This window comes from Mizuhopecten yessoensis, unplaced genomic scaffold (genome assembly GCF_002113885.1).
Source record: "Mizuhopecten yessoensis strain PY_sf001 unplaced genomic scaffold, ASM211388v2 scaffold8537, whole genome shotgun sequence".
Lineage (NCBI taxonomy): Eukaryota > Metazoa > Mollusca > Bivalvia > Pectinida > Pectinidae > Mizuhopecten > Mizuhopecten yessoensis.
In genome coordinates, this window is record NW_018407597.1 from 1,096,915 (window position 1) to 1,109,907 (window position 12,993).

The 12,993-nt window shown below is 32.7% G+C and overlaps 1 protein-coding gene across 1 annotated transcript; it reads right to left on the minus strand.

The window, feature by feature from the left end:
* Positions 1 to 3,665: 3,665 nt before the first annotated feature.
* On the minus strand, positions 3,666 to 12,690 carry LOC110456142. The gene is made up of 7 exons (XM_021506711.1): positions 12,581 to 12,690; positions 12,360 to 12,423; positions 9,377 to 9,462; positions 5,231 to 5,273; positions 4,732 to 4,823; positions 4,409 to 4,486; positions 3,666 to 3,759 (listed from the first exon to the last, which is right to left on the minus strand). The coding sequence occupies exons 2-6, from the start codon at positions 12,417 to 12,419 to the stop codon at positions 4,450 to 4,452; spliced, it is 318 nt and encodes a 105-aa protein (XP_021362386.1). The 5' UTR covers positions 12,420 to 12,423; positions 12,581 to 12,690; the 3' UTR covers positions 3,666 to 3,759; positions 4,409 to 4,449.
* Between the last annotated feature and the right edge of the window lie 303 nt (positions 12,691 to 12,993).

Here is a 12,993-nt window from a genome sequence, read left to right on the forward strand (position 1 = left end):
AGCTTTAAAATTTTCACGGGAGTTAATTTCTTAAGACATATTTACTAAGCTTTTTGCCTTTTGTAATGTATTTTGTCATCTATCTCGTTGTATTGTTTGCTGTTGTCCATTTAAGCGAGCAATCATACCTGTTAGCCACGTCTTTATCATGTATGTAACTGTACAGGGTTACACATGGTGCATTGGACATGTTGAAAGTTATTCAAATTGAAAGTTGAAAATGTTTGGATCTCTTTGAAAGGATAACATGACATAAACACTTTGTTTGTATTACACAATTTAGCTTTAATCAACATTATATTCGTAGTGTAACGTGTCATAGTTTGATGTTAATTCTATATACATGTGTTTCATTGTATAGAACTTTGTAAGAACATCACATTACTTTTTATAAATTTGCTCATTCAATTTTTATTGAGTTACCAATCTACCTTGCAGGAAAACATGTACAAACTTGATAACCAATTAAATCAGTTCGGTTGCAATGTTTTACCTGATTCATTCTACTTCAGTGGAAATGCTAAAGTAATAATCAATAATATAAAAGCATTTTAGTTGTATCAAATTTCAACTGAAAACCGTTACGTTATGGTTTATCAACAACTATTTGTGTGGGCGTATACTGTGATATCAGATATTTTCGTGGGGCCCGAATTTCCTATAAACTCATTTTCGTGGGTGCATGGATTCGTTAATTACTAGTATCCCCGTTAACAGGTAGTACTCTACTAGTGCGTAAAACACCACCACATACCGTAAAACCTGTTATCCCATTACATATGGCATATATGGACATATGAATTTATCGATGAAGTGTACCCGCAGAATCAACGAAATTAAAATTCCCACGAAAGTTAGTGATATGGCAGTACTGTTTATGTTTTGCCGGGTTAGCGGCTTTTTGCCTCCAAAATAATTTTAACTGTAGATGCTTCACTCAGACTATGCGGATGTGCGTCAAAATGTGAAAATAACTGATGACAACCATCGACTTTCTGGTTTACACTTGATGCATTGCTCCCTAATCAATATTAGTGCAGTGTGTAGTGTATAAACAGTTTCACACGATTATTACGTGTGTATATGTTAGAAGTGCGTGCACCATAACATATAACTGCATTAGCGTGTGTTAGCTTATATTGAATGGGTTAACTGTAAGGAGATAACAAGGTAGCTCGCACGAGATGCAATCTGATGTCAAGTTAAACATGCAAACTAGCTCGGATTGAAAACCCTGTTATGCCACGCCGCATGTGACAGGTACATACGGTAATATAACAGACTTAATTATTTCTACTTTCAATATTAAAGCAGCATAAATGTTCTGTTAATTTCTCCAGCTGAAACAACATTATCGATAAGGATATCGACTGAAAACAGTTTAATGAAAAATACAAAGTAATAAAATAATCACTGGTATTGTTCTTACTCATGTCTGTTCAAATTAAGTATAACAGAGAGAAAATAAAAGACAACAGGTTAATCGACAGAAACAATATGCATGGATTGAAATAGTTAGAGTGACCTGTTTGTTCCTGTATACAAATACTGTTACTTATTTATATAGTTTCTATGAGGTGACATGTCCTAGACGCATGCTATGATGTTTTACACTGGTAACCTTTTTATATCGTGACTTACGTGTGTTTTAGGAATCGGGTTCCTGTCAAAGCGCCAGTCTTTAACAATCACCTTGTCATCTTTTGTATAACGTCAATCTTATTGTTTCCCTGGCTGTTTGTAGCCTATGCAAATGATGTTGTTATGGAGGCAGTGTTTGTGTTTAGTCATATGATAAGTTATTGCTTAACTTAATTTTCGTTTTGTTTAAATAAGAATGAAATCTGCAAATTGTACATTAGTTACCTCTTTAACGATTAATTATATTCGTCAATTTTTGTCTTTATGTTTTATTTGATAGCATTTTAAGAACTCTATTTGATTAAGGATCCTAGAGTCACGCACGATCATAACTTGTGACAATCCCTTAGCTTAAGTTGTTTTTCCCTATAGAAAAACATCACTGGAATTATAGAAAATTCAGCTTTAAGATTGTTTTCTTTATATTCGCTATGCTTTCAGATGGTATACTTTGAATTGAACGGGGTTTTTAAAGTTCAAGAACGTTCGTTAGACTTGAGTCAGAACACATAGCCATGTCCTGAAAACGTTTATGATCGGATACATGTCAAGTAACCAAAGTAAAGATGTAATATGATGCAACATTTACGTATACTAGTTTGGGAAGCAGGTCTGACTTTGTGTAAAATACCTTCCCCATATATCCCTTTATCACTGTGGTGTCTTTTGTTTCTCTATTGTAATCAAACAAACATACCTACATCAACTTATTGAAAGTGAAAACAGACGTTTTGTACAAGCAAGTACACTGCTGTGTTATTTGTAAGTAAAGCGTCCTCCATATTCATATTCTTTGGTCAGCATGAATTCTCGCATCACAGAATCCTATTCCGTGTACGTAGTTATGACACGGATGACCTAACAATATAATTCACAGCCAAAATATGAGTGGCTAATGTATTTCATATCCTATATCCAATTGTAATGACGCATGCATGCTATCAAAACATCTCCATGTGCCTATCATGCGTGCATACATTTAAGCTTTAGCCATAATCAGCTCATACAAACATAGGCAGATAATTATTTAATATATATGGAAAGTGTTGTTGGCATAGAAACTATATTTACATGATCTAACAGGAAACATTTTAACTTTTTTACTCTCAAAAAATAATTACGAAAGTTATATTTTGATATTGTTATTGAAGTGATTGACTCACATTACCTTATTTAATAAAGATAAAAAAAAAAGTGTCAATGGTTAAATCGGAAATTATGAACAAATTTATTACTAGCCCTAGCATCAACTTTATTATTAAATATAAGATGCATAAGTGTCCATGAAAAATAAACGCAAATAGGTCGCCTTAAAGTTGTGCCGGTCCAATGCCCTACAGTACTTAGCGTACATGTAGTGTATTATGCTAGTGAAGAATGGTGTATACATATTTTTTTTTACCTGACCGTATTTCGTATGTATCGTAATTTTAAATAACAATTCCCAGAAATCGGACTAAATTTAGATCGTTCCTTGAATAGGTCAGTGACATTTACGAATGCATAAAACCACGATGTAACTGATGTATCGTATCCTAAGGCTGTATCAATTACCGCCGACTTATTTGATGTTTACAAAACATGTTCTTGCATGAAATGAATTTTATGAACTTGCCATTCCGAGAAGCCTAAAAAACCTCCCTTATTTAGGCGGTTCCCGTAATTAAGTGGAAATAACTGAGCAAACCAAGTAATAGGTGGGCGGGGCTTGTATTCGACCTAGACTCCTAACTATGTTTATGATAGTGAAAGAGTAATTATAGTTCTTAATAGATCTGCTCGGAATGTTTTTTAAATTTCTGTGCTGTTAGCTAAGGTATAATAAAAGAGTCCATACTTCAACTGTATACTGTTTATTGATATCAATATTTACAAGTCGTCCATTAGAATTTCCAAGGTCTGTTAAGCGTTGTTATTATTATTAAATCCTAAATTACACGTCCAAGTAATGTGTTTGTTTATACCCTGTAGGACGTATGCGGTTTCTGGTTCGGTTCAGTAAAGAAAACACATTTTCTATCACACAATTTTATACCCTTTTATTTGTAATCTACACATGCACATCCTCCACGAGTGTGAATATTGATCAAGTTTCTCCGTGCCTCCGTGTTGATGTCCCTGCAACAAAATCATAAAACCTCTTAATGGTAGCTAATGTCATACTCAATTTTTGTTAGATTTATTCTTGTAAATGTGTAAAGTCTGATGTATTAGAAGTTCGCTTGGCTTAGATTGTTTAGTAAAATCGCAAAGAAACGATTATATATATCAAAACTGAATTCAAATAAAGTGATATATTTTGACGTCACAAAAATTATTATCAATTACGTCGACGATTTTCATGTTGTTTTGACGTCACAATGAGGACAACAGATGAAGAACCAAACAGCGGTTTTTTTCGTCAATGAACATGTCAAAATTTTACATATGAATTCAAACATTACCTTATTGTGATGTCATACGATATACAATAAATAACGTTAAGGACTCTAAGATTGCTATAATATCATAATTGAGTTATTTTTTATGAACGATAAAATGTAAAACATGACCTTGCAATGCTTATCAATTTTAAAACTCAATTTTCATTTTTAATGAAATCATAAAAGGCAACCTTGTATAGGCTGATTTTATTTGATAGTTTTAAAATATAAATCTCATTCAAGTTTGATGTGAAATTCAATGCAACGACTTAAGTTTCATAGATACAGACCGATCTGCCTCGTTTCCCTAATTTACTAACATAATATTGAGGAGGAAGACTTACCTGGTGACATACTTTGGCATTATTTCTTTTGACTGTTTCACTTAAGGACATTCACCTTTGCTCACAAATTCCAGGTTACTGTTAAATCAGAAAAAAACGTTATTAGCGAACCATACGTTAATTTTACTGTCATGATATAAATTGTAACCCAAAACTGTATCATGATACGCGTGCTATTTTTTTCAGTTTTATCAACTCTGTTTGATTGACAGATGACTATAAATACACTGTATTAGAACATGGCATTGTTAATCGTTTTGAACAAACCACAAGTTGTATAATGCGATTTCTGTTTACTCTGTTTGCTTAAAACAATAACCTACTGGCATTTCATCTCTTCGAGGCTGTCGAAGGTGATACCATACTCAGCACAGACGTCCGGTCCCTGATCCAGCGGCAAAGCATCTTCGCATTTCTGTAGGATAACGTAGTTCAGTGTATCATCAGGCCAAGACACAATTAACGTACATAGACTAAGTGTCAAATGAAATTACTATTAATGCTTTGGAAATAAAATTTAGATACAATGTATTTATAAAATAAACAATTACAGTGACTTGCCATTTCCCTGTACTAAAACATATATTTCTTGACTGAGTTACGCAACATTTTAGTCAAAACTTTTAAAAATGCTTTTAACTAAACATGCCTTGAATAGCATTAGAAATTATAGACAAAAAGGCACGCGAATGAGGAATCTCCTTAAAGTGCCCTATCTTTCAAATTTGATATAACTACTTATAATTTACCATACTTATTGATATGTTTGATACATATTGCCCGAGGACATTTGAATTTCACTGACAATATAGATGATCTTACCTCAATCTTATCACAGGTGTCATGCCCAACTATTTCGTCATCTCTGAAATAAAAACAAGATCCTATATTTGATCTCAAATGAAGTTTTGCTCGTTTTGCATTAGAGTTTTAAAGAGTATCTCAAGTACATCATACTAAAGAACTATTTGATGTAAGACTAAACCCGATATATTCCCGTTAAGTCTATTGATCGTGAATCGATAAGCTTGCCTTAATTTCTGACATGTCTGGTTCATTTCTTCCATGGTGATAATACATTTTTATTTTTATTTCATGTAATAGCGTAAATGCTAGTGCCGTCAGAGTTGCAGGGTTTGATATTTCTCTGTTTCACTCTTAAAGTAGATATAGGCGATTGCTATTTTTCTCTCGTCCAGCTTTTCGGTCACAACTCAACCGACTGTATTCATATTTGTAAACAAATGCATATTTAGCGTATGAATGATAGTCAATCCTCTTTTTATGACGTCTTAATCGACATACACTTTTTCATGACGTCACAATATAATGCGTGCTTTTCTGGTCGAAGCTATCCCTCCTAAGGGGTGCAAGCTGATCTTTCCCGGCTAAAACGGTAGACTAAAAGAATCCTCCCCTACCTTGAGGGTGTGACAAAAATCTCCTTCCCGAAGGGTGATGTTTTTTGTTGTCTAACCCGAGGTTCTGCCGAGGGTTAGACAACCACAAACATCACCCAGAGGGTTGGAGATTTCTGTTACATCCACAAGGTATGGGATGATTATTTTTCTCCCATCCTATTACTTCAGTCACAACACCACCGACAATAGTCTGTCGTGTTTGTAAACAAAAAAACATGTGGAGTATGCATATCGTCATTCAATTTTGATGACGTCACAATAACCGGTGGCACATTTAAATTAGGCTATATCTCCCCAGGGAGTGACGAGCTGATCAATCTTGGCAAAAACGGGAGACACACCTGTGAAGGGTGTAAGAAATACCTATGAAGGGCGGGAATACCAAATGTACAAATAGTATTAACCTCACTTAAATCCAAATACAATACAAAATAGCGTATAGTGCTCATGTCTCACAAGTTATTATAGTCGAAATGAAACATATTTTAGAGCGAAATTTTGAAAAATATTGAGAGTGTGCATATGCATTCTGGACTGAGACCGAGGAGATAAAGCTGACAGTCAACTTAAACACTCCAGGACATATACAACTCTAGACTGATATACATCATTACAAAGTTGTAGGATTTTGTTGAGGATGTATGCATGAGGTAAACGATTACTGTGGAAGATCATCGTTGGGAAGCTGTCTCTCAAAATAGTAAAAGGACATTAACGCTGTGGTGCATTTATACTCTCCCCCATTATGTTGTGTCGTCGTGAGAAAGACAACTTATTATATCATTGTTGCATACATATATCATAAGACTTCCCATTTCATCATTAACATACTATATCATTTATTATCCATTACTGTCATTCTGTCAGAGATTAGTATGGTTTGCAAGTGTCAGAATGCCAGAATACCAATGAGAACGTTTTTTGTCTTACAGTTTGTGAATGTTTGCTTCTATTTCATATAAAAAATGAAAAATAAAAGAGAAGTTGCAGTTAAACTGTGTTTGGTAATTACTAAATGAATTAATTGCCATTTATAGACAATTTAGAAGGATCATAGATGCCAGTTTCCAGATTTTCTCATCAATATCAGATTCGTTCCATTCCTTCTTCTAGCTAATAAAGCTTTTTTTATACAAAATATTAAAGAATATTATTATTTATTAAATATGATTATTTCAAAATTGACAGGTATTTAAAGCTATTGAATATTTTTTTTTATATTTGAAACATTATTCGAAAATCAAATATCTCATTACATATGAAATAATATTATCAGAGGGAGTTAAACACAAGCTTAGATCTTATGTTAGTTGTACTCCAATGTACAAAATCAAATGGAAATTTAATTAAAAACAAAAATCAATAAAAAACATAAAATAAAACAATAAAAAATGAATTAGTATTTACAGAAATAAAACAAACCAGAAATGTATCCAAGAAAGATAAATGACATATTTGTTTTCTGTATACGGCCTTACCTTAAAACAAATCTTGGCCTATTAATTCGCTGTAATCATATGAACAGATTTCTCAAGTAAGCTATATAAGTCATAAACTGCATAGCGTATGTGTTGAACGTCTAATAGGAGATAACTCGTATTACGCTGTCTATTAAACGCGGTAGTGTTGTTAATCGTTATGATACACAACGTAAGATAACGATAAATATTTTGTTTTGATATTAAATAAGAGGCGAATCCTATGAAGCGTGCACAGAGCCTTTCGCCATTTTTACCTATCTATTTCAAAATAAGAATCCGGGTTTATATCCTATGAGGAAAATGTATGAAAATGAATATTCGTAGGAATATATAGTACTGTACTATATCAGTTTTTATAGAGTAAGAATGAATTCAATTTCTTGGGTTACCTAAATGTTAATTTCCATGGCTAGCTACCTGATGTCGATTTAAATATTTTCATAAGTGTTTTTTGGCATCGGCAGATTTGAAGTAAAATATCAATTCCTTTATCATATTTTAAAGGGGCACTTCTCTTTATTAACGGTAAACAATTATGTCATAGACAAAATTGAAAAGTTCTTCAATTTCATAAAATGTTTTACCAATATACGCCTCAATATTTGTATAATCTTGTTCCTCACACAGTTTCGGAGGGACATAGATATGATACAAGGAACTCAGATCATACATGTGTCACTCCAATATTGTGCAAAACTGCTTTTTATAAACAATCGTTTATACCATCTACTATATAGATCAATGGAAAAAACTACCATCTGATGTTAGATCAAATCCGTCTGTTTTTGCTATATAATCATACCTTGATAAACGGTTAAGTAGAAAAGTACCAATCCACTACACTTTTGGAACCCGTAAGGGTCAAATATACCATGTTCGTCTACGAATGGAATGCAGTTCCTTAAACAGGCATTTATTTAGTAAAATATTGTTCAATCTCCGCAATGTGTATGCGGTCAAGTTGAAAACACTGCTCAATTTCTTTTAGAATGTACCCGATATGACGACATAAGAAGACAGTATTTATATTATTTGCCTTATAACATTACCACAGATATTCTACTGTTTGGGAACGAGACATTGCCATTGCAAGAAAATAAGGTTAGCTTCCTAGCTGTCCAAGATTATATATTAAAAACAAACAGGTTTTCCTATTGATTGAATATTTCATAAACATGTATGTGCTTAAAGCCGAATTGTACTTATGTAAGAACAAGTAAAACCCATTAACAACCAAAACCCTTCCCCATTAATTATCTCCTTTTCTTTCTCCTTGTTTAAACTATTGTCACTGATTGTATTAGTGTATGTATTTTTCATTGGAGACAATATGCTGTCCATCCTGAATATATTTTGCAGATTATGATAAGGTGATAGATTTACATAAGTGTCTAAGACACTTGTTTCTATTTTTTATTTTGTGTTTTGTTACAAAATGTTATATATATGTATATAATTGAAATACTTGAATAAAAGAAAGTTTAAACTAAACAATTATGCGTTTCTTTAAATCAGATAAAATTGTATTTTGTAGATAAAATAACTATTAATAATATGGTGACTGTGCGTCTTTAAAACTTCCACTCACAGTTGAGAATAATTAAGACCGTAAATCAAGTATTCTCAAATCCCTCATCATATGTAATCAAGAATAATTTATTATAATCCCACCGTGGACAAAATTAATTAAATTAGATGCGTTTCATGATAATTAAGAACGCGTTTGCAATACTAATTCCTAATTATTCTATTCGTCGTTTATCTTAATAAGCTAGCAGATTGATAAAAATATATGTCTGGCTTTGTTGCAACCGTCCTCTGTTCTCAGTCATAATGCGTGTTAATTAAAAAATAAACATAGAAATTAGTGTTATATAACTTAACTATGTTCACTTAATAATTAAAGTTTAATGGATTGTTTGCATTCAAAATTTGATCATGTGCCATTTAAAATTGAAGAATGAAATTAATACGCACTTATATATTTACTGCGCATGTATTTATATCTACTGTCTCAGAGCGCAAAGTAGACAAACATTGTCCAGCAATTGGTATATTGTACTTACTTGCACTGGAGTTCACATAAGGAATCATAGTCGCCCTCGTCTCCACACCACGGGTCTTTCTTCTCGAGATCGGGACAATTACATCCCTACATTGGTATAAACATTAACATAAGGGCTCTGGATACCCAACATCAGTATACAAAGTCACACTTTGTCACGTAATACCTTTAACTATTATACAAAGTCGCACCTGGTCACGTAACAACCTTTTCTCAATCCCAATCAACCTGGTCACGTAAAAAAACCTTTACTAGTATACCAAGTCATACCAAGTTATACCAAGTCATACCAAGTCATACTAAGTCATACACAAACGTAGAGTTGTATAAATTATCATTAAGTTCCTATTTCAAGTGATTATTTCACCTCTTGAAAAACGTCATAACACGACACATACAACCAGAGACCAGTATACAAACGTATACTTCAATAAAACCTTACACCGGTATATAACATATAAAATCAAACTAGCATAGGCACTTATACGGTATTTAAAGTATAATATTTTACTTTAATACAACATCAGACCGTTAAACAAAGGTTTACTATTCACTCATGTCCTTGTTTGATTTACGATAGAGCTGCCCATGTTAAGAAAGGGGTGTACGAAATGTCTATCTTACAACCCATTTCACGTGACGTGACGTCACAATGACTTGACAATAACGTGACGTCACGACTTTGAGAAACTCCGATTCCGCATACAGGAAAAGACAACGTGATGAAATTAACACCCTTTACGATATATATATCGTGCGCGTTATAAAGATGAGATGAATTTTTCTGCGCAAACTTTGTTTGCAGATATGGGGTATGCTAATCTCGCTGACAGATTCATTTCGTCAAAAAATCTCAGGGGAAAATTGATATATTTTCAAAATGGTTGTCAGTCCAAACGCATTTTCAAGGTTTCTGACCTTATTCTGGTAGTTGGAATGAGAGAAAAATATTCTTGCCTACCAGATGGAGAAGGAAAAATTCCATCCTCGAGATTTTCAAATTTAGCAAAACCCTCGAAATTCTACACCTTTGAGCATGATCCTTATACGATACAACGTTAGACTGGCAAATAAATTGTAAAACTATTCTAAGATACAGTCTGAGACAGGTATCTAAGGTACAGTCTGAGACAGGTATCTAAAGTACAGTCTGAGACAGGTATCTAAGGTACAGTCTGAGACAGGTATCTAAAGTACAGTCTGAGACAGGTATCTAAGATACAGTCTGAGACAGGTATCTAAGATATGAAATATATAAAGATACAACCTAGACCGGTATATAAAATAAAAATTATACTACGATACAAACTTACACATGTAAATATATATATATATATAATTGTATTATGATAAACAAATCTGACTATGACAAAACCTGAGACTGGTATGAATACTATGATATTACCTTTGTCTGGTATATACAATTATACTATAATACAGCCTTAAATAGGTTAAGGCCGGTAACTAAAGTAAGTAAACGATACAACGTCAGATCGGTATAAGAGCTTAAACGATGATACAACTTTAGACCGGTTTACAAAATCAGGCTACGAGAGACAACGAATGATTTTGAACTTGAAGATATTTTAGTGGACAAACAAAAAAGTTTCTATTTGACCTTTAGATCTTCTGTAAACCTGTCAGACTCAAGTTCAGAATGTTCCGCTAAAATCACCGTGAAAGTTACTTCAAATAGTGTTTGTAAATCTGTCAAATGCTGATTTGGGTGGTCGTGAGGCGCAGTGGATAGCGCACTCGCCTTTTACTAAGGCAGTTAGACTGACAATTAAAAATCCTTTTCAATTATATAAAGGTTAAATTTACAAAATAGGACAACTGCACCACAGAAATGATCAAAATGCGCAGCATTTAAATCATTAGATTATCACGGTCACCTTCACTTAAATATGCATACGGACACTGGGGTAGACGCGAACAAAATGCTTTCGTTACATATTACCAGACAGAATAGATAAAATAAACACATGTTTTTATAGAATGGTGGAAAAATCATTCAGATTTTAAAATGTTGGCAAATATTCAACTTTTTATGCCTTTTGTATCTACATATTTATAATTGTCACTGTAGGAATACTTTTATTTATGTGTTGTAAAGCGCATTAGAGTAATTTTGTAAATTGTATAGGGCGATATATAAATTTTGTGTGCGATTATTTATTTTTTATTTTAACTCACATTTGTTGATTATTTCTAATTTTTACCGATGTACGAAGTGATATTATCATATAACGTTAAACCGATGTACGAAGTGATATTATCATACAACATTAAACCGATGTACAAAGTCATAGAAGGTCGTATACAACCTTAGACCGACATAAAAAGTAATTTAATGACAGGTGTAAACTGTACCAAGAACACACGACCTTAATCGATCTATGAAGCTAGGTAACGACGTACTTAACTATAAAACTCTATACAAAATGACACACCTACAGGTACACATAGTCAATACATTAATCAACGTCTTTTGCTGTTTCATGTTATATCTCAGTTCACTGATATAAAATGTCTAATTTTGAAGTATATGATTAATAATCGAATTAATAAATGAAATTGGCATTACACTATATCAATGTATCGCTTTACAACAAAATATTTGAAAAAAACTACAGCAATCACCGGGATAAAAGTATAACAAGTCATGTAAGTTAATAGACAGCAAAACATTGTTTGTAGATTTTATCTAAGAATATTCAGTTTTAAAGCGGCTTTATAAAAAAAAGTTTTTTCAAAGGCTTCTTGTGGTGACGTTATGCTATTTAATAATGTAGCAGATTGATTATTTTCACCTCATCATTACATTTATAAATAGATATTTATGATAATTATTTGTAGTTCAGATATTAGGTATTCAGTCTTTTTACATTTTTGGTAGGTACAGTCCTATTCAAAAAACAAGATATGTGTAGTTTCAATGTATATATTGTAGTTTTAGTGTTTAACTGTATGTATCCGCTTACCTGTACGTGGACAGACGCCATCATCACAACCAACAGCATAAACAATACCGAGGACATCATGATTCTTTAAGGCAAATAAATGGAAAAAAAAGATATAGCATATCATGTGTTGCAGTGGAAAAAGAATGATATGTGTGTTTCAAACTTTAAAAAAAAGTCAGAACTTCATCCAATCACCAATGACAAAACAATATAAACAGTATAATTCTGACAAAACTTACCCCTAAGAAATGTACCCGTGGAAGTCTGAGACGAAACAACACCGTATGACAACAAGTGAACAACAGTGCAGGAATGTCACGCATGCACAAGTTTTAAAAGATTGTATATTCATGTTAGACCAATCAGATTCAACAGCGAAATTCACGAAATAAATAAGGCGGAGTTATATATGTAGGTTTCCATTTGAACGACAAGTTATATAACTAAAATAATCTTATGCTGTGCCAGTCTGTTATCGTGATACAAAAATATATACGGTCACATATGCTTAAGCATTGAATGTTACATTATTTTCCAGTGTAATTAATTAAAGTTTCAAGATGAAAAAAATAACTAATATTTTTTCACGAAACGTTTCACGTTATTCACAATAGGGATTATCAACAATAGAGCATCATTTGCAATGAAAAAG